The sequence below is a fragment of the Pan paniscus genome, chromosome 20, assembly GCF_029289425.2.
Source record: "Pan paniscus chromosome 20, NHGRI_mPanPan1-v2.0_pri, whole genome shotgun sequence".
Lineage (NCBI taxonomy): Eukaryota > Metazoa > Chordata > Mammalia > Primates > Hominidae > Pan > Pan paniscus.
The window spans coordinates 19023874-19050582 of record NC_073269.2 but is presented as its reverse complement, the minus strand read 5'-3'; the positions used below and the strand labels follow the sequence as shown (position 1 = coordinate 19050582).

At 53.6% G+C, this 26709-nt stretch overlaps 2 protein-coding genes across 3 annotated transcripts; both read left to right on the top strand.

Moving 5' to 3' along the window:
• Positions 1-389: 389 nt before the first annotated feature.
• On the top strand, positions 390-26431 carry PRKACA (protein kinase cAMP-activated catalytic subunit alpha). 2 transcript variants are annotated; one of them, XM_034946717.4, is made up of 10 exons: positions 390-651; positions 10723-10784; positions 11244-11372; positions 15208-15306; positions 17219-17301; positions 20234-20360; positions 20450-20545; positions 20641-20763; positions 24326-24490; positions 24881-26431. In XM_034946717.4, the coding sequence occupies exons 1-10, from the start codon at positions 606-608 to the stop codon at positions 25004-25006; spliced, it is 1056 nt and encodes a 351-aa protein (XP_034802608.3). In that variant the 5' UTR covers positions 390-605; the 3' UTR covers positions 25007-26431. The 2 variants fall into 2 exon arrangements, with proteins under 2 accessions (XP_034802608.3, XP_054959888.1); XM_055103913.2 differs by lacking the exon at positions 390-651 and adding an exon at positions 3731-4019.
• On the top strand, positions 4961-10708 carry SMIM46 (small integral membrane protein 46). The gene has a single exon (XM_055103914.2). The coding sequence runs from the start codon at positions 5674-5676 to the stop codon at positions 5824-5826; it is 153 nt and encodes a 50-aa protein (XP_054959889.1). The 5' UTR covers positions 4961-5673; the 3' UTR covers positions 5827-10708.
• Positions 26432-26709: the final 278 nt, after the last annotated feature.

The window sequence follows — 26709 nt, the reverse complement described above, 5'->3', positions numbered from 1 at the left end:
CTGAGCCTCGGAGCGCTGCGCGGCCGCCAGCCAGCCTCCGCCCCCCCGCCCCACCGGCCCGGGCCCGCAGACTGCGTCTCCGCCCCGCCCTCTCACCCCCGGATTGACACTGAGCGTGCTGCTGGGGGGCTTGGCGGACCGGGCACCTCCGCCAATCGGCGGCCTCGCAGGGCGGACCCCGGGCCCAGTCCAGCGTCTCGGCCAATCGGACGCATCTGCCCGCCCAGCTGCGGCCTCGCGAGCGAGTGAATGGCCGAGAGTCCGCGGTGCGTGTCCCGAGGCTGAGAGCCTATAGTGGCGCGGGAAGGTCGCGGGAGGGCCAATGGGAGGCGGCGCTGAGCCGTCAGTCAGGGCGGCCTAGGCCAATGAGCGGCGGGCTGCGGGGGCGTCACAGACAGCGGCAGAGATCTTGGGCTGAGGTTCCCGGGCGGGCGGGCGCGGAGAGACGCGGGAAGCAGGGGCTGGGCGGGGGTCGCGGCGCCGCAGCTAGCGCAGCCAGCCCGAGGGCCGCCGCCGCCGCCGCCCAGCGCGCTCCGGGGCCGCCGGCCGCAGCCAGCACCCGCCGCGCCGCAGCTCCGGGACCGGCCCCGGCCGCCGCCGCCGCGATGGGCAACGCCGCCGCCGCCAAGAAGGGCAGCGAGCAGGAGAGCGGTGAGTGCCCGGGCCGTGACCCCGATCTTGGCCCTGCGCTGCCAGCCCTGGCCTTGTCCATCATCGCCTGGCCCCTCCCCCTACGGGGCCCCCCATTCCTCTCTGCCTACCCCCCAGCGCCCCTTGCCCCGGCCTGTCCAAGGCTGGGGCCCGCGGGCCCGCAGAGTACCCCCTGTAGGGTTCCCCTTCCCCTAGGGCCGCCCCATGCTGCAAAGACCGTGCTCCCCCCCAGCTGTCACTGCCAACCATGGCACGTATGACCGCTGGGGCCCCACATGGGCCCCTGTCACCAGCCTACCCCCTCCTTTCCTGGCCCCTCTCCCCAGATTCTAATCCCCCCACTTCCTCACTCACCTCTCTCACCTATGGGATCCTCTGCCTGACCCCGACCCAGGTTTCTACCAGTTTGGGAATGCGATGAGGTCTGTCTGCCTCCACCGCGCAGGGACCTTGGCCACTTGCTGACCACACCCCTCCCCCCTCCAGCCCCCGCCATCTTTCTCCTGCCCTTCCCCTCTTCACCTTAGCACAGCCCCCCCTTCCAAACCCATCCTGCCCCCTGAGCATTTCCCAGAGCCACCTCCAGCATTGTTTTTTTCTTCTGTGTCACTTGGCATGGGGGACAGGATCTTTCTGGGTCCCTCTGCCTCTCTCATGCTGTCACTCTGTCATTCTGCTTCTCTGCTTGTGCTCCGTCCTCCAAGCAAGCGTCTGTCCCTGGCTGGGGTAGCAGACTGTTTATGAACGTAGAGAATTGCTTCAGTGCTTCCAAAGCCAAGTTTGAGCTGGTCTTGTTGGGATTCATTGCATCCTCTTTCCTGCGTTGGGGTAAGGGGGTGGTGGCAGAGCCCCCTCTCATTTCCTGTCTTGCAGTGAGCTCTAGGCTCCATGGAGGGCCCCTCAATAAATGGTCGTTTCACAACTGAGGCTCCGTCATTCACCCAGTCCCTGGGGCTTCTTCCACCGCTCCTGGCTTGGGATGAAAAGTGTCTGGGTTTAGCGAGGTTCATTCGGTTCTAATTGAGATGGTCAGAAAGAGCACTGGGGAGGAGGAGGCAGTCAAAGAGAGTAATGGGTGACGTCTAGTGATTTGCTTTGACGTCTAGTGATTCTGATCATTCCCAGGGCTCAGCCAGAGAGAGACCTGTTTCACCCACTTGCCCACACATTAGGTTGGCCTTTTCCAGCCAGCCAGAGAAAGAGATTCTCTATCTGGAAATACCATCAGAAATGGTCTTGAACCCCATTCCCAATTTTTACAGCTCTTAAATTGTTGTCACTCCAGTCTGAAAGCTGGAAGGCAGCTGGGATCCCCTGTCCACTTACCCAGAAATAGTCGGAACTATTGGTCGAAAAGGAAGGCCAGTTTTTGGTCTCAAACCCCAGCATCTGAGTTTCCTGAATGCCCCCTCCCAGAAAGGTATGAAAGCCAGGGAACTTTATTCCCATACGGATTCAAATAGCAGAACTCAGAGTCACAGAGCAATCATGAAGAGGCCTGACATGTCACCAATGGGCGGGGGCTGGGGAGGGAAATGCCTGTAGCTGAGTGCCTGATGACAGAGGAGCAGGTGGGTAGTGTCCAAAAAAGGTCTGGGCATGAGCTTGGAGGGGACTTGGCGGGGGGGGAGGAGTCAGGCCCCCAGCAGGTGAGGCCAGCTGGGAGGTGGAAGGTAGAGGCAGGCAGCTATATATTGCGGTAGCTCAGTTGAAAGTTGGGGAGATGACAGTCCTGGAAAACCTTCAAGGCTATCAGACACATGTGGTGGGGGGTGGAAAGCCACACAAGAAAAAGGATCCCAAGAAAAAGATCAGAGGCTCTGGAAGGAACCACTGATTCTCTCAGAGCACAGGTCAGACACCCAGGAATGAATGATCATGGTAAAATAGAGCTACTATTTATTGGGCATCTAGGCTGTGCCACAGGCTAAATGGCCAGGCGGATAGAGATACCTACTGTGGTGACTTTCATAACGGGCTGTTATCCAAACTTTCCAAAGGAGCCCTCTGGTAGAAATGACATCCATGACATAGATGATGTCACAGAGGCAGGATTCACATCCAGATCCATCTACCAGCAAACTTCTTGGACCCCAGAATTTCCCGACTTTGACATTTTTCAGCAGCCTCCCAGATTTTTACTCTATCATATTTTCTTAATTTAAAATAATAAAAGTTTTACTCACTTGTGTTCAGATGTAAACTTGGAGCTCATTCTAAACAATAATATAAATGAAATCATGGGATTGCCATGCCAGTTATATTTTCTCTGATACGCATTAAATACAGTGTAACTAGATAAATGAAACATCCCGAAAATCATGTCATGTTCTGCCAATGGGACTATGTCACACGTTGAGAAACGCCCGAAGCTGTACTTCCTCCCAGAGGCTCCCAGAGAAGGAAATAAGATGAGGAAGGAAGTCCCTCTTTGCTTTGAGGCGCTCTGATTCTGAGAGGATGGAGTTAGACAAAATTTGCCCTCTTAGAAGGGTGGGGCAGGGGCAGGGGCAGTAGCCAGGCCAGCCTGCAGGGGGCACCTGGATTTCATCTGCCAGACGCCGGCCCGACTGGGGTCAGGAAAATGCCCAGGCCTTGGGAGGCACCAGTTAAGCATCCTGCAATCCCCTGTGGTACCATCTCTGTGCCAGGGCAGGACAGAGTCCGCCTCCTCCCAAGAGGCCAGGGATCCAGAATGAACCCTGGAGTGGAGTTGGGGGAATCTACACCCAAAGATGGCAAAGCCATTGGGAGAGCTGAGAGGGCCAAGAAAAAAGACTAAGGCCCAGGCTCTGGCCAAGTTGGAAGAATGGAGAGGGAGCAGCGGCCCCAGGGGGCAGGCGCCCAGGTCAGACAGCCAAGTGGGGCTCAGGTCGTGGCTGGCACTGGCTGAAGATACCCCTGGGAGCTGGCCCACAGGGGAAGGGGCAGAGCTAGTAAAAGGGAGCCCCCCATCCCCAGGACACAAGCAGATCCTGGCAAAGAGAGAAAAGCACCCCCCAAGAAGACCCTAGATGGGAAGAACTAGTGCCGTGTAACATCCTATGGATGCCTAAGACGGCCAAACACCTTCTGTACCTTGGCAGTTGTATGGGTGCCCAAGAGGTCTTATCAAGGCAGCTCTCCCCTTAGCGCAACCGCGTCTACAGAAACTCGGAGGGCCCTGTCTGTCCCTCCTCCACACCCAGTGGCCTCTGGGTTGGGTTTCTCTTCCTACTCCCACCCCACGGCTCCCTAGCTCCCCCTGCAGGCAGGGTTCTGGGGACAGACAGCCGAACAGACACGGCAGGTCTCATGAGCCTTCCCAGCCACCGTAGTGCCGGTGCCCTGAGAACAGGACTGAGTGATGGCTTCCAACTCCAGCGATGGTGAGGCTGAGTCCTGTTACTATAGCAACTTCCTAGGCACACTCTGCCCCTTAAGTCAGGGAGGGGCTGCAGCGGGGTCTGGGGCACAGGCGAAGAGGAGAAGGATGTGAACCCCTGGCTGGCCCTGGAAACGCCTCCTGTACAGCCCCGGGCTGTGCGGCCTGGGGAAGAGAGAGGGGATCGGTGGCCCAGTTCAGACAAGGGAGGATTGTCCACCCAGCAGGGGGCCAGCTCAGAGAGGGGTGGTGGAGTGGTCCATCCCAGTGTTGGGGTTCAGCTCAGACTGTAGGATGAGCCATCCCAGTGTTGGGGTCCAGCTCAGAATGGGGGTCGTTCCAGCCCAGTGTTGGGGTCCAGCTCAGAGTTGTGTCATTTAGGTAAGCCCAGAGCAGGGAATCCAGGCTCCACTGGAGGAATCAGCCAGCCTTGAGTAGGGGGCCCAGCCCAGGCTGGGCATTCCTGCCCCAGAATTCCCAGGACAGCCAGATTTCAAAAGGGCAGAAGGTCTGAGATTGTTGTCCGGAGGAAGGGGGTTCTGGGGCTGGGCTCCTTCCGAGGGAGACCCCAAGCCCCTTGCCCAAATTGATATTCTGCTGTTGCAATTCCCCATTCCCAGGGCGAGTTTCTAGATTTCTGCTTTCTGCTGTGGTCCTGGCTTTTCAAGGGGTGTCAAGGAGTTTTCTCTATGAGCCCAAATGGAATCTGGACCAGAGTGAGAGCTGGCACCCCCCGTGTGGGAGATGTGGGCAGGGCGGCAGGCTGTACAGGCCAGCAGCTGGCTGGGTACCATCCTCTGCCACTTCCTGTTGCTAGCAGGGGTCCTGGATACCGGGCACACTCAAAGAGGCTGCCACTGACCCTCTGCTTCTTTTGGGATCTGGAAAGAAGGAGGAAGATGGTCAAGGCTGCCTCCCCCTCCCCCACCCCTGGGTTTAGCCGCTCGTTTCCGGTTTGGACTCATGGCCGAGAGTAGAGCCAAGCACAGGGCAAGGTTTGAGAGAGGCCAAGGACATCCCGGGATGCCTTTCCCCTCTCCACCCCCGCATAGGAGCAAAACAAAGAGTCAGATATACCCATTTTCTCTCTCAAGATAGCAGGATTTGGGGGTTCCACATTGAAAGGGAGTTCAGGGGAGGAGGCAGGGTGGCTCTTGTCGCCCCCCGCCCCAAGCCTTTCTCTCCAGCTGTTCTTTCAGCGAATTAAGGGAGCTCTGGGGCCTCTTTAGCCCCTAGGGAGTCTCTGGCTGTTGCCTGATCCTGAACCTTAACTCTTTCCCCTCTGCCCAGTGGGCACTGCTCTGGGCACATCAGGCGCTGTCCTCTGCACAGTCCAGTGTCCACTGAGGAAGGCAGGGCCTGGCGTCCTGGGAGCAGTGAAGTCCGTGGAAAGGGAAGTTAGTTTTATCGCCCCGCCCTGGGGCACGCAGGCCAGCCAGAGGGACACCCTCGGGAGAATCTTCCCATCGCCTCCTGCCAAGGGAGCCCTCTGCAAACCTTGGCTAGCTTGGAGCAGGTACCTTTAAAAGCTTCTGTGGCAACCAGCTCCTCCTCCCTGGTCCCCTGAGGCCATCCCAAGGAAGCTGACTTAGAGGCTCTGCGTTTTCCTGGTTTCTCAGCAAAAGGAAGATTCCAGGGAGAGCCCAAGGGGGCTGGGGATGGATCTGGGATCAGGCAGCAGCCAGGGTGGGGACTTGGAGACCACCTTCCAGCTGTGGCTGCAGCTGCTCCTCTGGGCCCACCTGGCTGTACGTTTCCTGGGCTACCTGCACCACACCTTCCGGGGGCCTAAGCCACAGCCAGCACCCTGAGCCTCCCTGGCCAGGGGGCAGAAGGCCGCCAGATCACCCCATCCCACCCACCCTTTATTCTACCCTTTCCTGGAAGAGACAGGAAGCAGAGGTGAGTGTGGGGCCTCTTGATTGAGGTTACCTGCCCCTCCCCCCCCATCATCCCTCTCTCTGCCTGCTCCTCCTGGCACTGGCCTCCCCCATGCCCCATCCCCAAATCTGACAAGCTAACAGGGCTAGTGGCACCAGAGGGGACAGAGCCTGGGCGCTCTGGTCCTTTGAGAGGCCAGAGAAGGGCCATGCTAACAGCAAGGCACCCTATGGAGCGACTCCGTGGGGCACCAGCGGACAGCCAGGGGCTGGGAGCTCAGCGAGTCGGGGAGGTGCAGGATTCAGCAATTCTTTCCTTTTTGCTAAGAGCAAAGGGAAAACGGACCAGACCTTTTGGATTCCCTTCAAGCCTGGCACCTCTCTGCCTTATTGTGTGGGAGAAGGTAGAATCCCAAGAGGGCACCCTCCACCCTCCCCACCCACTGCTGAATTCTGTGTGGATTATTTGGAGGTTTCCAAGGAAGATGTTTTCTGTCACAAAGGTTCTATGACTGAAGCCAGGCACAGTGGCACACGCCCGTAATCCCAGCACTTTGGGAGACTAAGGTGGGGGAATCCATTGAGGCCAGAAGTTGGAGACCAGCCTGGGCAACATAGCAAGACCCCATCTCAAAACAAAATAAAACACTCAAACAAAGGTTCTGCTAGTGAAAGTGTTGGATTTGGTGTGACCCCCAGGCTCAGGCCCCTGGGCTAGTTGGTGGCCCAGCCAGGCACCCATCTAGGACTCCTGGCCATTCATTGCCTATCCCCTCTCCGCCTGGTCATTTATTGTGGGGCCTTCTTGGCCACGGTCTCTCTCCATCTGCCATCTACCACTTTCTTTTTTTTTTTTGAGACAGAGTTTCACTCTTGTTGTCCAGGCTGGAGTGCAATGGCGCGATCTCAGCCCACTGCAACCTCTGCCTCCCGAGTTCAAGCAATTCTCCTGCCTCAGCCTCCTGAGTAGCTGGGATTACAGGCATGTGCCACCACGCCCAGCTAATTTTGTATTTTTAGTAGAGACAGGGTTTCTCCATGTTGGTCAGGCTGGTCTCAAACTCCCGACCTCAGGTGATCCGCCTGTCTCGGCCTCCCAAAGTGCTGGGATTACAGGCGTGAGCCACTGTACCCGGCCACCATCTACCACTTTCTAGCCCCATGAGGGCTCTTCTCTCTGAATGCCGAGGGAAAGCTCTGGAGACAGGTAGTGGGGGTGGCTCCCCACAAGGCCATGTGGGATTACTGGCAGGCAGACAACCAGCAATGCCAAAGGGCAAGTGTACAGGGCCCCTCGGTGGCAGCAAACCCAGGAACATCAGGGGGTTGAAGGCAGCTCTGTCCACATTGGCCACCCTAGTGCACTGGACTCAGCACTGAAACCAATGGCTGAGTTGGCAGTGAAGTAGTTAATCTCATGGGACGTGGGGGCAGGCAAGTGACCTCAGACCTGATCAGTCTTCTCCTCTGTACAGTGGGAATAACAGCAGCTCCCACCCCACAGGGTGAGAACGAAGCATAGAAAATACTCAGCAAGGGGCTGGTCCCTTGTAGCCCTAGGTGGTGGTTAAAAGGACAAGTCCATAATGCAAGAATCTGTCAGGCTGCGCATTTAAGATTTGAGCACTCAGTGTATCTCCTATATTTGTTTTTGGGGTTTTTTTATTATTACTTTTTTTTTTGAGACAGGGCCTCACTCTGTCACCCAACCTGCAGTGTAATGGCTCAATCACGGCTCACTGCAGCCTCTATGTCCCGGGCTTGAACAATCCTCCCACCTCTGCCTCCTGAGTAGCTGGGACTACAGGTGCATACCACCACACCTGGCTAATGTTTTTATTTTTTGTAGAGGGTTTTGATGTTGTCCAGGCTGGTCTCGAATTCCTGTATTCAAGCAATCCCCCCAACTCGGCCTCCCAGAGTATTACTATTTTTTTGAGAAAGAGTCTCACTCTTGCTCAGGCTGGAGTGTAGTGGTGCGATCATAGCTCACTGCAACCTCAATCTCCTGGGCTTTAAGCAATCTTCCTGCCTCAGCCTCCTGCTTAGCTGAAACTGCGGGCATGGGCCACTATGCTCGGCTAATTTTTTAATTGTTTTATTTTTTGTAGAGATTGGGTCTTGCTATGTTGCCAAGGCTGGTCTCTAATTCCAGGCCTCAAGCGATCCTCCAACCTCGGCGTTCTAAAGCACTGGGATTACAGGCATGAGCTACCGTTCCCGGCTCTCCCTATGTGTGTATATATATATATATATATATATATATATATATATTTTTTTTTTTTTTTTTTTTTTTTTTTTTTTTTTTTGAGACAGCGTCTCACTGTGTCGCCTAGGCTGGAGTGCAGTGGCATGATCTCAGCTCACTGTAACCTCTGCCTCCCAGGTTCAAGAGATTTTCCTGCCCCAGCCTCCCAAATAGCTGGGATTACAGGCATGCGCCACCATGCCCAGCTAATTTTTGTATTTTTAGTAGAGACGGGGTTTCACCATGTTGGCCAGGCTGGTTTCAAACTCCTGACCTCAAGTGATCTGCCTGCCTCGGCCTCCCAAAGTGCTGGGATTATAGACGTGAGCCACCATGCCCGATCTCTCCCCATATTTTATTTTATTTTTTATTTTTATTTTTCTTAGACGAGTCTTGCTCTGTCACCCAGGCTGGAGTGCAGTGGTGCAATCTCGGCTCACTGCAACCTCAGTCTCCCGGGTTCAAGCAATTCTCCTGCCTCAGCCTCCCAGGTAGCTAGGATTACAGGCACACATCACCACCATGCCTGGCTAATTTTTTTGTTTTGTTTTGGAGACAGAGTCTCGCCCTGTTGCCTAGGCTGGAGTGCAATGGCATGATCTCAGCTCACTGCAACCTCTGCCTCCCGGGTCGAAGCGATTCTCCTGCCACCATGCCCAGCTAATTTTTTTGTACTTTTAGTAGAAACGGGGTTTTACCATGTTGACCACGCTGGTCTTGAACTCCTGACCTCAAGTGATCTACCCGCCTTGGCCTCCCAAAGTGCTGGGATTATAGGTGTGACCCACCGTGCCTGGCCTAATTTTTTTATTTTTAGTAGAGATGGGGTTTCGCCATGTTGGCCAGGCTGGTCTCAAACTCCTGGCCTTGTGATCCACCCACCTTGGCCTCCCAGAGTGCTGGGATTACAGACGTCAGCCACCTCACCCAGCCTCTCTCCCCATAATTTATACCTCAATTTATAAAATAATAGGCCGGGCATGGTGGCTCATGCCTGTAATCCGAGCACTTTGGGATGCCAAGGTGGGCAGATCACCTAAGGTCAGGAGTTCGAGACCAGCCTAGCCAACATGGCAAAACCCTGTCTCTACTAAACATACCAAAATTAGCTGGGCGTGGTGGCAGGTGTCTGTAATCCCAGCTACTCAGGAGGCTGAGGCAGGAGAATCATCTGAACCTGGGAGGCGGAGGTTGCAGTGAGCTGAGATTGTGCCACTGCACTCCAGCCTGGGCAACAAAGTGGGATTCCATCTCAAAAAAAAAATAATAATTAAAAAAAATAAATTGGCCGGGCACGGTGGCTCACGCCTGTAATCCCAGCACTTTGGGAGGCCGAGGCGGGTGGATCACGAGGTCAGGAGATCGAGACCATCCTGGCTAACACGGTGAAACCCCGTCTCCACTAAAAAAAATACAAAAAGTTCTCTGGGCGTGGTGGCAGGCGTCTGTAGTCCCAGCTACTCAGGAGGCTGAGGCAGGAGAATGGCGTGAGCCCGGGAGGCGGAGCTTGCAGTGAGCGGAGATTGCGCCACTGCACTCCAGCCTGGGCGACAGAGGGAGACTCTGTCTCAATCAATCAATCAGTCAATAGATAGATAAATAAAAAATAATAATAGCTGACATTTATCTGGCACTATCATCACACGGGGCCACTGTTCAACTCCCTTTGTCAAGATGAACTCATTCATTCCTCAAAACCACCCCACTTTACAGATGAGGAAAACTGAGGCCTAGAGAGGTGAGATCAGTTACCCAAAGTCACAGAGTTCATCAGAGACCAGGCTGGGCTCTGAACTGGATCTTGACCCCAAGTCCTGGCCCTTAGCCACTTTGCTGGGCTGTGTCTCAGCAGAGACGAGAATGACTGTTTTCAAGCCTGTTTCCTGGGTTGTTAAGTGGAGACAATGGATACAAGGCAGGTTGCCGAGTGAGTCAGATGAGACAGTGTAGACAGCAGCCGGCACAGGGTCTGCCGGGGAAGTTTCAACATTAGCCAGGCGGTGATGTTCACCTTGGGATACCATGGGGCCGAGGAGTGGGCATCAGGCGAGACTTCCCTTGAACCAGCTCTGGAGCAATGCCCTTGCAATTGCCATGGAGAGGAACAGGGCCAGCTGGGGGCCAAGGTGACAGCTGAGCCCCCCAAGGGCACCTGCTACCCGAGCCCCCGAGGCCTCCATCCCAGGCCCGGCCTCCCCAGAGAAGGGGCCAGAGGAACAGCCAAATCCCAAGGCTATAAATACCTCGGCTGGCGTCGGCCCTGGCCGTGGAATGTCGGTCAGAACTGGGGCGAGTGGGGGTGGGCTGGCCTGCCTGGGCACCTCCCTCCATTCCCCTGGGAGTGACCCCTGAGACTCTCTGTACCCCACTTTGGATGGAGTGGCAGCTGGATCCCACCTCTCTGTAGCAAGGGAGGCCCAGGCCACGGCCCAGCCAAGGCCCCCAGAGGCACCAGAAAAAGGTCAGGCTCTGGGTTGAAACTGCACCCCACTTTCCATCAAGTATCTCCCCAGAAATCACCTGAACCCACCCCGGTGAGATGGGCGTCTCTGTCTAACTCTCCCCTCTCTCCCTTTCAGTGAAAGAATTCTTAGCCAAAGCCAAAGAAGATTTTCTTAAAAAATGGGAAAGTCCCGCTCAGGTAAGGCTGCCGGGTGCAGAGCCCAGGGAGGGGTGAGCTGGTGACCCCCAGCCCCTGGCTGTGTCCCAGCAACACAGCGAGAATTTCAGAAACCCCGTAGAAGGCTTCAGACCCTCCCCATTTGCTCCCTAGGTGCCCATGGGGGCTCCTGTGTGGAGACACCTGACTGCCCAATGCCAGGCACCCCCATCCCACCACCCCTCCCAACGGCCCGCCCCTGCCCCCAGCACAGCTGCCAGCAGCTTCCAGGCCCCAGGCCAGGGCCGGATCTGGCCCCTGCCACCCGCCTTAAGGAATGTGCCCTCTGCCATCTTGATTTTCCGCCCCCTGTCCTCACCCCGCTGACCCCACGTGCTCCCTGGGGCCCTCTCTGCCGGTGGCAGAGGGGATGCCCCAGACCTTAGCCAAGCAGGCTGCGGGGAGGGCGTGCCCTGAGCCTGCCGACCCCTCTGCCCACAGAACACAGCCCACTTGGATCAGTTTGAACGAATCAAGACCCTCGGCACGGGCTCCTTCGGGCGGGTGATGCTGGTGAAACACAAGGAGACCGGGAACCACTATGCCATGAAGATCCTCGACAAACAGAAGGTGAGGTGGCCCGTCCTCGCTCAGGGCCTGCCTGTCAGGCCTTTGCCTGGACTGTGCCCACTCCTTGGAGTGCCCTATCCACCCGTTCACTCACTTGCTTTTTTTTGATTCAGAGTCTCGCTCTGTCGCTCAGGCTGGAGTACAGTGGCGTGATCTCGGCTCACTGCAACCTCCACCTCCCTAGTTCAAGCGATTCTCCTGCCTCAGCATCCCGAGTAGCTGGGATTACAGGCACCTGCCACAACACCCAGCTAATTTTTGTATTTTTAGTAGAGATGGGTTTTCGCCATGTTGGCCAGGATGGTTTCGAATTCCTGACCTCAGGTGATACACCTGCCTCAGCCTCCCAAAGGGCTGGGATTACAGGCGTGAGCCACCGCGCCTGGCTGCTTGGTTTTTTTGCGGGGGACAGGATCCTGCTCTGTTGCCCAAGCAGGAGAGTGCAGTGACGTGATCATAGCTCACTGTAGCCTCAAACTCCTAAGCTCAAGAGATCCTCCTGAGTAGCTGGGACTACAAGCGCACACTACCATGCCTGGCTAATTTTTTTGTTGTTGTTTGTTTGTTTTTTGTTTTAGACAGGGGGTCTTGCTGTGTTGCCCAGGCTGGTCTTGAACTCCTGGCCTCAAGTGATCTCCTACTTCAGCCTCCCAAAGCACAGGGATTACAGGCATGAGCCACCATGCCAGGCTCACCCACTATTCCCCGAGCCCCCATAATGTGCCAGCCCCAGGGGTCAGAAGGGCCTTGTGCCACCTTCCCAAAGCTCCCTCTCCAGGCCGGCCATGGATTCAAAGCCAGGCAGCGTGACACAGGGTCAGACACCAGCCCAACGGGAGGAGAACAAGAGCACTCTTGGGGGAAGTGGTGTTTATGTGCACTTTCTTCCCGTAAATATTTTTGTGATCCGACTTTATACCAGGCACTGCTATAAAGCAGCAATGTAACTAGCAGAAATGTAACCTGAGCCACAGAAGCAATTTTAAATTTTCTGTTTGCTCCATCATAAACAGTAAAAACAGCCAAGCACGGTGGCGCACGCCTGTAGTCCCAGCTACTAGACAGGCTGAGGTGGGAGGATCACTTGAACCCAGGAGTTCAACTCCAGCCTGGACAACACAGCCAGACCCCATCTCTAAAAAAACACCCAAAGTTTGTAATTAAAAGAGAAAATGAAAGAAACAGGTGTCATTCATGAAATTCATTTTAATGACATGTTTGGGGCTTTTTTTTATTTTTATTTTTTTTGAGACAGAATCTCACTCTTGTCGCCCAGGCTGGAGTGCAGTGGCCTGATCTCAGCTCACTGCAACCTCCACCTCCCAGGTTCAAGTGATTCTCCTGCCTCAGCTTCCCAAGTAGCTGGGATTATAGGTGCCACCACCACGCCCAGCTAACTTTTGTATTTTTAGTAGACTTGGGGTTTCACCATGTTGGTCAGGTTGGTCTCAAACTCCTGACCTCAGGTAATCCGCCCGCCTCGGCCTTCCAAAGTGCTGGGATTACAGATGTGAGCCACCACACCTGGCCTAATGATATGTTTTAATTAAGCCAGTATATCTACAGTATTACCCTTTCCATATATTATCAATGTGAAAATATTAATGAAACATTTTACATTCCTTTTGTTTTTTTCCCAGTCCTCCATGACTTCGGAAATATTTCCTTTTTTTCTGTACTGAAGTATCCTTAATATCCAGTGTCCATTGTATGCTTACAACAGGTCTCAACTCTGATGGTAAATTTTTCCTGGAAAGATAAGAAAAAGCAGGGAAGTTGAAAAAGCAGATTCACATGCCCAAGTTGTTCCAACCATGCCTGAAAGTCACCAGTACCTGCATCAAGAGTTTAATTTTTGTTTTGTTTTGTTTTGTTTTGTTTTTGAGATGGAGTTTCGCTCTTGTTGCCCAGGCTGGAGTGCAATGGCATGATCTCGGCTCACTACAACCTCTGCCTCCAGGTTTCAAGCGATTCTTGTGCTCCAGCCTCCTGAGTAGCTGGAATTACAGGCGCCGGCTACCACACCCAGCTAATTTTTATTTATTTATTTATTTTTGAGATGGAGTCTCGCTCTGTCGCTCAGGCTGGAGTGCAGTGGCACGATCTTGGCTCACTGCAACCTCCGCCTCCCGGGTTCACGCCATTCTTCTGCCTCAGCCTCCTGAGTAGCTGGGACTACAGGCGCCAACCACCACGCCTGGCTAATTTTTTGTATTTTTAGTAGAGATGGGGTTTCACCGTGTTAGCCAGGATGGTCTCGATCTCCTGACTTTGTAATCCGCCCGCCTCGGCCTCCCAAAGTGCTGGGATTACAGGCGTGAGCCACCACACCTGGCCAGTTTTTAAATATTTTTAGTAGAGACAGGGTTTCACCATTTTGGCCTGGCTGGTTGTTTTTTTTGTTTTTTTTTTTGAGACAGAGTCTCGCTCTGCCACCCAGGCTGGACTGCAGTGGTGTGATCTCAGCTCACTGCCAGCTCCACCTCCCGGGTTCATGCCATTCTCCTGCCTCAGCCTCCCGAGTAGCAGGGATTACAGGCGCCCGCCACCACACCCGGCTAATTTTTTGTATTTTTAGTAGAGACGGGGTTTCACCATGTTAGCCAGGATGGTCTCGATCTCCTGACCTCGTGATCCACCTGCCTCGGCCTCTCAAAGTGCTGGGATTACAGGCGTGAGCTACCGTGCCCGGCCTGGTTGTTTTGTTTTTGAGACAGGGTCTTTCTCTGTTGCCCAGGCTGAAGTGCAGTTGGGCTCAAATGATCCTCCCACCTCAGCCTCTGGAGCTGCTGGGACCATAGTCGTGCCATGCCCAGCTAATTGCTTTTGTTGTCCTTGTTGTTGTTTGTAGAGATGGGGTCTCGCTACATTGCCCAGGCTAGTCTCAAACTCCTGGGCTCAAGCGATTTACCTGCCTGGGCCTCCCAAAGTGCTGGGATTACGGGCGTGAGCCACCATGCCCAGCTGGTGTCAGTTTTTTAATTTATATTTTAGATACTTAAAATTTTTGAATTTGGCTCCCCATCCGACCAGCCATATTTCAAGGGCCCAGCATCCCCCTGTGGCTAATGGGGACTGAACTGGGTAGGGCAAGTATAGACTCTGAGGACACAGCTATGTGAGCAAAGCAGTTGACAGCTGACTGAGGGACCAGGCTGGCCACATGTTACACACCAGCCTGACATCAGCCAGCTGTGTGACCTTGGACAAGTCACCTCCCCTCTGTGTCTGGTCTTCCAAACTGGCGTACTCCCAGCATGGGCCTCTAGGGCTTCTATCCTGATTCATTGAGAGACTAGGTGCCAGGTGCCTGCTCATGGCATCTGCTATTAGGGGACAGCTGATGGCTGAGGAGCTGTTAGCCTGAGGTTCAGGTTGCTGTGTGGAGTGTTCTAGACAAGGGTAAGGCAGGTCCTAAACCCCCCACCTCTTGGGTTTCTCCTGCCTGTCTTTTCAATTTCAGTTCAGCTGCCCCTTCCTCCAGAAAGCGCTGTCTGATTCCCCTTTCCCCAGACCACGCCAGGTACTTTACATGGGATTCTTGGGGGCTGCTTCTCCACAACCCCAAGATACCCTCCACCATGGCTCTGACCTCTCTGGGGGTAACCCATGTATTCTTTGCCCTGGACTTAGTGCCGTGCAAGGACAAGCAGCCCCTAGCCTCCCTGATGCTGTGTCCTCAGCATCAGCTAAGGGCCCGACAGGCCACAGGCACACAAATGATTCTGGCTGAAGGAACCGGCCTGGCTCCGGCATCCCTAGTTCCAGGCATCAGGGGAAATGAGGCCCCTCTCACCTCCCCCTCCTTTCTGCCCTCCCCTCCTTCCCTTCCCAGGTGGTGAAACTGAAACAGATCGAACACACCCTGAATGAAAAGCGCATCCTGCAAGCTGTCAACTTTCCGTTCCTCGTCAAACTCGAGTTCTCCTTCAAGGTGGGGTCCCAGTGGCCAAGGGCGGGGGGTCACTGCACTGGGTCCCAGCCTTCTGGCCCCCAGGGCTGGCGTCGGAGCTGAGGACAATCAGTGGCTGCTCTCTTTTGTGGAAAAACAAGATCCCTGGAGGAGGGAGATCAGGGGACGGGAGTCAGGCTGGGACTCTGGTAGACCCAAGTTCAGTTCCTGGTCCAGCCAGTTTGTAGTTCGATACCCTTGGTGAGTCACCCAACCTCAGTAACATCCCTCAAAAGCAGCACCTGGTTTATGGCAAGAGCCTGACCCAGGAGCACAAACTCTGCCCCAGGCAGCCGGGGTTCATTTCCCAGTTCAGTACTTCCTGATGTGTGGCCCCGGGCAAGAGACTTATCTCCCCAAGCCTCAGCTTTCTCATGGTAAAATGGGGATCATACCAGTTCCAGGCTGGTGGGGTTGTCATGACAGTTCCAGGCACGTCTTGAGCGCCCTTTGGGAGCCGTTTTGGGTGCCATCCAAAGCTGTGGTCATGAGAAACAGGAAAGGCCACTCAGGGCCAGCTTCATGGACGTTTGACCCAGAGAAGCACAAGGGCCTGTTCTCCGAGGGACCCCACACGTGGTTTAACGCTTTGCTGCTGCTGCTGTCTTGAGATCCGTAATAATTTTTTTTTGTTGAGACAGAGTCTCACTCTGTTGCTCAGGCTGGAGTGCAGTGGCGCAATCTTGGCTCATTACAACCTCTGCCTCCTGGGTTCAAGCAATTCTCCTGCCTCAGCCTCCTGAGTAGCGGGGATTACAGGTGCCCACCACCATGCCCAGCTTATTTTTGTATTTTTAGTAGAGACAGGATTTTGCCATGTTGCTCAGGCTGTTCTTGAACTCCTGACCTCAAGTGATCTGCCTGCCTTGGCCTCCCAAAGTGCTGGGATTACAGGCATGAGCCACTGTGCCAAGCCTAATTTTTATTTTTTTTATTGAGACAGAGTTTGGCTGTTGTTGCCCAGGCTGGAGTGCAATGATGCGATCTCAGCTCACCACAACCTCTGACTCCTGGGTTCAAGCAATTCTCCTGCCTCAGCCTCCCGAGTAGCTGGGATTACAGGCATGTGCCATCACACCTGGCTAATTTTGTATTTTTTAGTAGAGACAGGGTTTCCCCATGTTGGTCAGGCTGGTCTTGAACTCCTGACCTCAGGTGATCTGCCTGCCTCAACCTCCCAAAGTGCTGGGATTGCAGGTGTGAGCCACCGTGCCTGGCCATTTTGTTTTGTTTTGTTTAAGATAAGGTCTCACCCTGTTGCCCAGGCTGGAGTGCAGTGGTGCAATTACAGCTCACAACCTTTGCCTCCCAGGCTCAAGCAATCCTCCCACCTCAGTCTCCTGAGTAGCTGAGACTACAGGTGCACGCCATGATGCCCAGCTAATTTTTGTATTTTTGCAGAGACGGGGTCTCACTATGTTGCCCAGGCTGGTCTCAAACTCCTAGGCTCAAGTGATCCACCCACCTTGGCCTCCCAAAGTACTGGGATTATACAGGCATGAGCCACCACACCCGACCCTCTGTAATAATTTTTTAACCAGGGGCCACCTTTTTTATTCTGGGCCCCACTAATTCTGCAGCCTATCACGATCCCATTTTACAGATGACAAAACTGTGGCCTCAGAGCCTTACTCAAGCTCCCAGAGCAAGGTACTACAGAGTTCTCTCTCCAGCCAAGGCAGGCTAACCAGGTCCTGACATACCTCTGAGCCAGCCCTCACTTTCACCCATTAACAGCAGGATAAGGGTCGCCCCTGTAGAACATGATTCCTACAGGGAGCCAGGATCGCTGTTGTCATTTAATGTTTGAACACCAGCCGGGGAGGCCCCCAAGGCCTTCAGATCGGGTCCAAGTCTCAGGGGTGGGCCCTTGACCAGCCACTGCTTCCCACAGGACAACTCAAACTTATACATGGTCATGGAGTACGTGCCCGGCGGGGAGATGTTCTCACACCTACGGCGGATCGGAAGGTTCAGGTAAGCGGGCCACCCCCCATCACATCAGGCTGTCAGGGTGTCCACAGGTGGCAGTGCACGACCAAGCCCCCTGGGAATGCAGAGGAGTCCAGCATACTTCAACATGCAGGTGGTTTCCCAGACCCTGTGGGTTTCTGTTTCCCCTCTGCTGAGGAATATGTGATATTTCAACCACCACAAAACAAAACAGAGCAAACATGGCAACTTAGGTGTCCAAACTGAAGTTGGTGCCAGGCACGGTGGTTCTCACCAGTAATCCCAGCACTTTGGGAGGCCAAGGTGGGCAGATCACCTGAGGTCAGGAGTTTGAGACCAGCCTGGCCAACATGGCAAAACCCTGTCTCCACTAAAAATACAAAACTGAACTGGGCGTGGTGGTGGGCACCTGTAATCCCAGCTACTTGGGAGGCTGAGGCAGGAGAATCACTTGAACCCAGGAGACAGAGGTTGCAGTGAGCCAAGATCACACCACTGTACTCCAGCCTGGGTGAGAGAGTGACATGCCGTCTCAAAAAAAAAAAATTGAAGTTGTTGATTTTGTGCATTTTTTGAGCCCCAAAAGGTGGCATGCATCTGTAGTCCCACTAGTCCTGAGGCTGAGGTGAGAAGATCTTTTGAGTTCAAGAATTTGAGACCAGCCTGGGCTGCATAGTGAGGTTTTGTCTCTTTTAAAAAAAAAAATTGGCTGGGCGCAGTGGCTCGTGCCTGTAATCCTAGAACTTTGGGAGGCCGAGGCAGGCGGATCACGAGGTCAGGAGATCGAGACCATCTTGGCTAACATGGTGAAACCCCGTCTCTACTAAAAAAATACAAAAAAATTAGCCGGGTGTGGTGGCGGGCGCCTATAGTCCCAGCTACTCGGGAGGCTGAGGCAGAATGGCGTGAACCCAGGAGGCGGAGTTTGCAGTGAGCCGAGATCGCGCCACTGCACTCCAGCCTGGGTGACAGAGCGAGACTCCGTCTCAAAAAAATAAAATAAAAATTATACTATTATTTTATTTTATATAGGTGGACAGTTTTATATGTGTAGATTTTAATATATATTTTTATACATAAAATAAAACTATATACAGAAATTTGTAAGTTTAAGATACAGGCCGGGTACTGTGGCTCATGCCCTATAATTCCACTTTGGGAGGCCAAGGTGGGCAGATTGCTAGAGCCCAGGAATTTGAGACCAGCCTTACATAGCAAGACCCCATCTCTACAAAAAAATACAAAAAAAAAAAAAAGTCAGGTATGGTGGCACATTCCTGTAGTCCCAGCTCCTGGGGAGGCTGAGGTGGGAAGATCACCTGAGCCTGGGAGGTCAAGACTGCATGAGCCCACCTTCATCCCTAGGATGCAAGGCTGGTTCAACATATGCAAAAAAAAAAAAAGACTGCATGAGCCATGATCACGCTGCTGCACTCCAGACTGGGTTGTAACAGAGACCCTGCTGAAAGAAAAAAAAATTTTTTAACTTATAAATTTGTCTTATTAACTTATAAGTTTACATACGTAGTTTTATTTGATTTTATTTTTTGAGACAGAGTTTCACTCTTGTCGCCCAGGCTGGAGTGCAGTGGCACGATCTCGGCTCCATGCAAACTCTGCCTCCCGGGTTCAAGTGATTCTCTTGTCTCAGCCTCCCAAGTAGCTGGGACTACAGGTGCATGCCCCCTTGCCTGGCTAATTTTTGTATTTTTAGTAGAGATGGGGTTTCACCATGTTGGCCAGGCTGGTCTCGAACTCCTGACCTCAGGTGATCCGCCCCCCCCCCCCCCCCCCCGGCCTCTCAAGATGCTGGGATTACAGGCATGGGCCACCGCGCTGGCCTTGTAGTTGTATTTTAGATAGATAACTATAGATTCACTTTACATACAATAAAATGCACAGTTCTTCAATGTTCCATGCTACAAGTTTTGACAGTTGTATATAGCTACCTAACCTCCACCCAAAACAGTATATGGAACTTTTCTATCACCTAAGAAAATTCCCTTGAATCCCTTTTTTTTTTTTTTTTCTTCCAATAACATACAGAGGTGGAGGCCGGGTGCCGTGGCTCACGCCTGTAATCCCAGCACTTTGGGAGGCCGAGGTGGGTGAATCACAAGGTCAGGAGTTCAAGACCAGCCTGACCAACATGGTGAAACCCCGTCTCTACTAAAAATACAAAAATTAGCCGGGCGTGGTGGTGCACACCTGTAATCCCAGCTACTCAGGAGGCTGAGGCAAGAGAATCACTTGTTTCCAGGAGGCAAAGGTTGCAGTGAGCCGAGATTATGCCATCGCACTCCAGCCTGGGCAAGAGAGCGAGACTGTCTTAAAAAAAATTAATTAATTAAAAAAAAATATATATATATATATATACACACACACACATATCTACATACATACAGAGGTGAGGTCTTGCCTATATTGCCCAGGCTGGTCTCGAACTCCTGGGCTCAAGCGATCTTCCCACCTCGACCCCCCAAAATGCTGGGATTACAGGGGTGAGCCACCGCACCGGGCCGAATCCCTCTCTTGACACGTCACCTCCCCACCAAAGGCAGTTGTCCTTTCTGACTTCAAACACCGTGCCTTTGTTTTGTCTGGGCGTGGACATGATATAAATGGAATCATTCATGTTCTTTTGTGTCTTCTTTTGCTTAACATAATCAGTTTGAAATGCAGCCACATTGTTGAGTGGATGCATGGGCTGTCCTGTTGGCGGTGGTGGTGGTGAGTGGAATTCCATTGTATGACTATAGCTCAGTCTGTGATTCCATTCTCCTGTGGATGGACCCACAGGCTGTTTCCCATGTCAGGCTATCTAAGAATCAGGTGCCTTGCGTTTCTGACGGCTGGACTGGAGGTGTCTTCCTCTAGGGTAGGCTCTGCAGGGCCACCTGCTGGACCATTTTGGGGCATGACCACTGACGTTCACCTCCCCATTTGTCCCCATCAGCGAGCCCCATGCCCGTTTCTACGCGGCCCAGATCGTCCTGACCTTTGAGTATCTGCACTCGCTGGATCTCATCTACAGGGACCTGAAGCCGGAGAATCTGCTCATTGACCAGCAGGGCTACATTCAGGTGCCCACCAGGCCGGGCGAGGGGCAGCCCTGGGGAAGCCGTGGCCTGGACCCTCCCTCCCTGCCAACTGCCTGTTCTTGTGCCCACAGGTGACAGACTTCGGTTTCGCCAAGCGCGTGAAGGGCCGCACTTGGACCTTGTGCGGCACCCCTGAGTACCTGGCCCCTGAGATTATCCTGAGCAAAGTAGGAGTCTCCCCAGCCCTCCCCTTCCCCTGAGGCCGGCTCTGCTCTCCTGCTCTCGCCTCCTCCTCACCCTGTGCCCCCCCATCTTGCTCCAGGGCTACAACAAGGCCGTGGACTGGTGGGCCCTGGGGGTTCTTATCTATGAAATGGCCGCTGGCTACCCGCCCTTCTTCGCAGACCAGCCCATCCAGATCTATGAGAAGATCGTCTCTGGGAAGGTGAGGTCCGGATGTGGGGACACAGCCCTGGAAGAAACAGACCGTTCCCTGCTCACCCATCCTACTCCCTGGGGAGCCCTGCTTGTTGTCAGAATAATCTAGAAGTTCCTTAAGTCAGGCCAGGTGGTGAAGCTGGGCGCGCCGGCCACACTGAGGCCAACACCTCAAGCCCCCTTGCTGTCCAGCCCCAACCCCGCGGTTCCAGAATCCCATGGGCTTCCAAAATCCCGAGCCTCACGGGAACTTCTTGGCCACAGAACACAAACCGCCCTGCCAGACGACCCTCCTTGTCGCTCCTCATCCCAGTTAGTGTGAGTTTTCGCAAATTCCAAGGCAGAAAAACGAATGTATTTGGTTCCTGTTCCCAGGTGCTGTCCATAGCCTCACCCAGGATTGCCCTCACTTAGCATTTATAGCCCATGCTTCCTCTCCCAAACCCAGACTTGCCTAACTCTGAGGGTTCAGATGAGGGGTGGTGAAGCCATCTCAGCTCACATCTATGACAGGTGCAAAGTGCCCACCATCCACCAGGTCCCAGAATCCCCATCAGTCACACCCTGAGATAGTGGCACCCTCTGTAGGAGAGGTGAGGAAACACGCTGGGAAAAGGGATGTGTCTTGGCCAAGATCACACTTTGGTGAGTAGGTAATCACCGTAGGCAATCATCGTAGGCACTGATGGCCGGAGAGAGGTTGGGGACCCCACCTCTGCCCTCAGCTCAACCACCTTGCTGGGAAGACCCGACCATCCCCCGACTTGGTCCAGCATCTCCTACACAGGAGCTTTTGGTTGGCCCGGAGTCACGACACTGTGGTGGGAGCACCCTCAGGCTCAGCCTGGGCCCCAGTCCCAGCTCTGCCACCGACTGGCTTTGAAACTTTGGGGCTGGGTACAATGGCTCACACCTGTAATGCCAGCACCTTGGGAAGTGGAGGCTTGAGGCCAGGAGTTCCAGACCAGCCTGGGCAACATAGCTAGACCCCATCTCTAAAAAAAAAAAAAAAAGAAAAAAAAAAACTGGCCGGGCGCGGTGGCTTACACCTGTAATCCCAGCACTGTGGGAAGCCAAGGCGGGCAGATCACCTGAGGTCAGGAGTTCGAGACCAGCCTGACTAACGTGGTGAAACTCCGTCTCTACTAAAAACACACACACAAAAAATTAGCTGGATGTAGTGGTGGGCACCTGTAATCCCAGCTACTTGGGAGGCTGAGGCAGGAGAATCACTTGAACCCAGGAGGCGGAGGTTGCAGTGAGCCAAGATCACACCATTGTACTCCAGCCTGGGCAACAGGGCAGGACTCTGTCTCAAAAAAAAAAAAAAAAAAAAAAAACTAAAAATTAGCTGGGCGTGATGGTGCACCCCTGTATTCCCAGCTCATCGGGAGGCTGAGGCAGGAGGATCGCTTGAGCCCAGAAGTGAGCTGTGAGCTGTGATTGCATCACTGCAGTCTAGCCTGGGTCACAGAGCCAGACCCTGTCTTTTAAAAAAATTCAGGCGTGGGGTGCCCCAGCTGGACACATAGCATCACTAAAAGAGAAAGATGAAGGCCAGGCGCGGTGGCTCACACCTGTAATCCCAGCATTTTGGGAGGCCGAGGCAGGTGGATCACGAGGTCAGGAGTTCAAGACCAGCCTGGCTAACATGGTGAAACCCTGTCTCTACTAAAAATACAAAAATTAGCTGGGCGTGGTGGCGGGTGCCTGTAATCCCAGCTACTCGGGAGGCTGAGGCAGAGAACTGCTTGAACCCGGGAGACAGAGGTTGTAGTGAGCCGAGATTGCGCCACTGCACTTCAGCCTGGGTGACAGAGCAAGACTGTCTCAAAAAAAGGGAAAGATGAGGCATCTGCCACCGGACCAAAAGAAACTGCCAAGAAAATGGCCCAGAGTTGGCCGGGTGTGGTGGCTCACGCCTGTAATCCCGGCGCTTTGGGAGGCCGAGGAGGGCGGATCACGAGGTCAGGAGTTTAAGACCAGCCTGACCAACATGGTGAAACCCCGTCTCTACTAAAAATACAAAAATTAGCCGGATATGGTGGCACACACCTGTAATCCCAGCTACTCAGGAGTCTGAGGCAGGAGAATCACTTGAAACAGGGAGGCAGAGGTTGCAGTGAGCTGAGATTGTGCCACTGCACTCCAGCCTGGGCAACAGAGCAAGACTCCATCTCACCAAAAAAAAAAAAAAAAAAAGAAAAAAAAATGTCCCAGAGTGGGAAAAAAAAGAAAGAAAAAAACACAGAAGATCCCACAGGAGAAGATGCACATGACTCCCTTCTTTGTAGCATTTTCTAGTTCCCCCGCACCGTCAGTGGTATTATCTCCCTCGTGCAGCCCTGGGATATCTGCCCCACATCTGAGAGGCATGCGCAGGCCCAGAGAGGTTAAGGGCCATGGCCAAGGTCACACAGCGTGTAAGAGGCACAGCAGGAACAAGAAGTCGTTTTCTTGCAACTATAACTCCAGTGATGACTTGCATACAAGGCGTGGGCTCAGAGCGTTTGGGGAAAACTTTCAAGAAGAGTTGAGCTGGGCTTTAAAGAATGGAAGAGCCTTAGCTATGCAGAAAGACAGGAGAGAAAAAGTTTGTCATAAGCAAGAATATTTCAGAAGTCTCCAGACCCCAGCAGAGATGCCTTAAGCAGCAGCAGCAGCAGCTGAGAATACAAGTTCTAGAGTCCAGTAGACCTGAGGTGGAATTGCCCCATCACACACCTCAATGTGACCTAGGAAGAGCTGTTTAACCCAAGCCTCAGTTTCCCCTTCTCTGAAATGGAAATCATCATAGCACTTGCCTTAGAGCAATGGTTCTTAAAAGGGACCCCTTTCCAGCAGCACCATTGCTGGGGAATTTGTTAGAAATGCAGATTCTTGGGCCAGGCACGGTGGCTCACACCTGTAATCCCAACACTGGGAGGCCAAGGCAGGTGGATCACCTAAGGTCAAGAGTTCAAGACCAGCCTGACCAATATGGTGAAACCCCGTCTCTACTAAAAATACAAAAATTAGCCAGGTGTCTTGGCATGAGCCTGTAATCCCAGCTACTCAGGAGGCTGAGACAGGAGAATTCCTTGAACCCAGGAGGCGGAGGTTGCAGTGAGCCCAGATCGCACCACTGCACTCCAGCCTGGGCTACAGAGTGAGGCTTTTTTTTTTTTTTTTTTTTTCAAAAAAAGAAATGCAGATTCTTGCTGGGTGCGGTGGCTCACACCTATAATCCTAGCACTTTGGGAGGCCAAAGCAGGAGGATCGCTTGAGCCTAGAAGTTCAAGACCAGCCTGGGCAACGTAGTGAGACCCTGTCTCTACAAAAACTTCTTAAAATAACTAACTCTTGAATTTTTAAAGTTTTTAAAGAAATGCAGATTCTCAGGCCACATTATCAGACTTCCTAAATTGGAAACTGTAGGGTAGGCTCAAGGAGCTGTTTTACAGGACGCTGGCAGGCACTGTGCTTTGGAGGCCCACACCCAGTAGGACCGTTGGATGGAGAAAGAAGCATTATGGGCTTCCCAAGTTCCAGACCAGCTTCCCACCCTGTCCTTGTACCCCTTCCTCCAGGTGCGGTTCCCTTCCCACTTCAGCTCTGACTTGAAGGACCTGCTGCGGAACCTCCTGCAGGTAGATCTCACCAAGCGCTTTGGGAACCTCAAGAATGGGGTCAACGATATCAAGAACCACAAGTGGTTTGCCACAACTGACTGGATTGCCATCTACCAGAGGAAGGTGGGCCTCCCCTCCTTAAGCCTGCTGAGGGTTTGGGAGCAGGCCAAGAGTCAGGGAGGACAGCCAATAGAGAAATAGAGAAGAGAACACAGGTTCAGGAGCAACCTAGAGTAGAGAGCTTAGAGCAGTGGGGTCTAGAAATGGGATTCTGGGGTCATTTGGCCATTCCATGACTTTGTGCAACAGATGCCTCTCTCTGGGAAGTAATTTCCCCTTTGATGAGTTGCTACATTAAGAGTTTCGGGCTCTTAAGAGGAATCCATAACCTAATGGTAAGCACAGGCCTGAGTCAGAGTAAATATCTCTTGAATGTTAGGCCATTCGCATTTATTGTTGTAATAATGATTATGTTGAATGCTGAGGTTTGGGTGATTCTTGATCCCTCTCCAGGTGGAAGCTCCCTTCATACCAAAGTTTAAAGGCCCTGGGGATACGAGTAACTTTGACGACTATGAGGAAGAAGAAATCCGGGTCTCCATCAATGAGAAGTGTGGCAAGGAGTTTTCTGAGTTTTAGGGGCGTGCCTGTGCCCCCATGGGTTTTCTTTTTTCTTTTTTCTTTTTTTTGGTCGGGGGGGTGGGAGGGTTGGATTGAACAGCCAGAGGGCCCCAGAGTTCCTTGCATCTAATTTCACCCCCACCCCACCCTCCAGGGTTAGGGGGAGCAGGAAGCCCAGATAATCAGAGGGACAGAAACACCAGCTGCTCCCCCTCATCCCCTTCACCCTCCTGCCCCCTCTCCCACTTTTCCCTTCCTCCTTCCCCACAGCCCCCCAGCCCCTCAGCCCTCCCAGCCCACTTCTGCCTGTTTTAAACGAGTTTCTCAACTCCAGTCAGACCAGGTCTTGCTGGTGTATCCAGGGACAGGGTATGGAAAGAGGGGCTCACGCTTAACTCCAGCCCCCACCCACACCCCCATCCCACCCAACCACAGGCCCCACTTGCTAAGGGCAAATGAACGAAGCGCCAACCTTCCTTTCGGAGTAATCCTGCCTGGGAAGGAGAGATTTTTAGTGACATGTTCAGTGGGTTGCTTGCTAGAATTTTTTTAAAAAAACAACAATTTAAAATCTTATTTAAGTTCCACCAGTGCCTCCCTCCCTCCTTCCTCTACTCCCACCCCTCCCATGTCCCCCCATTCCTCAAATCCATTTTAAAGAGAAGCAGACTGACTTTGGAAAGGGAGGCGCTGGGGTTTGAACCTCCCCGCTGCTAATCTCCCCTGGGCCCCTCCCCGGGGAATCCTCTCTGCCAATCCTGCGAGGGTCTAGGCCCCTTTAGGAAGCCTCCGCTCTCTTCTTCCCCAACAGACCTGTCTTCACCCTTGGGCTTTGAAAGCCAGACAAAGCAGCTGCCCCTCTCCCTGCCAAAGAGGAGTCATCCCCCAAAAAGACAGAGGGGGAGCCCCAAGCCCAAGTCTTTCCTCCCAGCAGCGTTTTCCCCCAACTCCTTAATTTTATTCTCCGCTAGATTTTAACGTCCAGCCTTCCCTCAGCTGAGTGGGGAGGGCATCCCTGCAAAAGGGAACAGAAGAGGCCAAGTCCCCCCAAGCCACGGCCCGGGGTTCAAGGCTAGAGCTGCTGGGGAGGGGCTGCCTGTTTTACTCACCCACCAGCTTCCGCCTCCCCCATCCTGGGCGCCCCTCCTCCAGCTTAGCTGTCAGCTGTCCATCACCTCTCCCCCACTTTCTCATTTGTGCTTTTTTCTCTCGTAATAGAAAAGTGGGGAGCCGCTGGGGAGCCACCCCATTCATCCCCGTATTTCCCCCTCTCATAACTTCTCCCCATCCCAGGAGGAGTTCTCAGGCCTGGGGTGGGGCCCCGGGTGGGTGCGGGGGCGATTCAACCTGTGTGCTGCGAAGGACGAGACTTCCTCTTGAACAGTGTGCTGTTGTAAACATATTTGAAAACTATTACCAATAAAGTTTTGTTTAAAAAAAAAAGTGTCGCTGGTGTTCTCGACTTCGATCACCCACCCACACACCCCCAGGGGGTTGGAAAGGGAATTTCGGACCCCAGCGTGCAGGCCGATCAGGTCCTGGCTTGAAGTCCTTGTAACCAGGGTTTAGCTGAAATTCCGGCACTCCTTCGGCCCCGCAGGAGAAACGAGCGTCAAACTGCCCTTTGACCCCAGATTCGGGGTCCCCAAATCTGCGGCGCGCCCCCTCGGCGTCCAGCCCGGGACCGAGAGGGCGCTCTAGGGAGGCGCTGGGGCTGGCGC

Bases quoted from the DNA above. Each gene is read 5' to 3' on its own strand.
- PRKACA (XM_034946717.4), top strand. From the start codon at position 606: ATGGGCAACGCCGCCGCCGCCAAGAAGGGCAGCGAGCAGGAGAGCG. The intron at 15,307-17,218 runs GTGGGGTCCCAG...TGCTTCCCACAG, and splicing joins AACTCGAGTTCTCCTTCAAG to GACAACTCAAACTTATACAT. The intron at 20,361-20,449 runs GTGCCCACCAGG...TTGTGCCCACAG, and splicing joins ACCAGCAGGGCTACATTCAG to GTGACAGACTTCGGTTTCGC.
- SMIM46 (XM_055103914.2), top strand. From the start codon at position 5,674: ATGGATCTGGGATCAGGCAGCAGCCAGGGTGGGGACTTGGAGACCACC.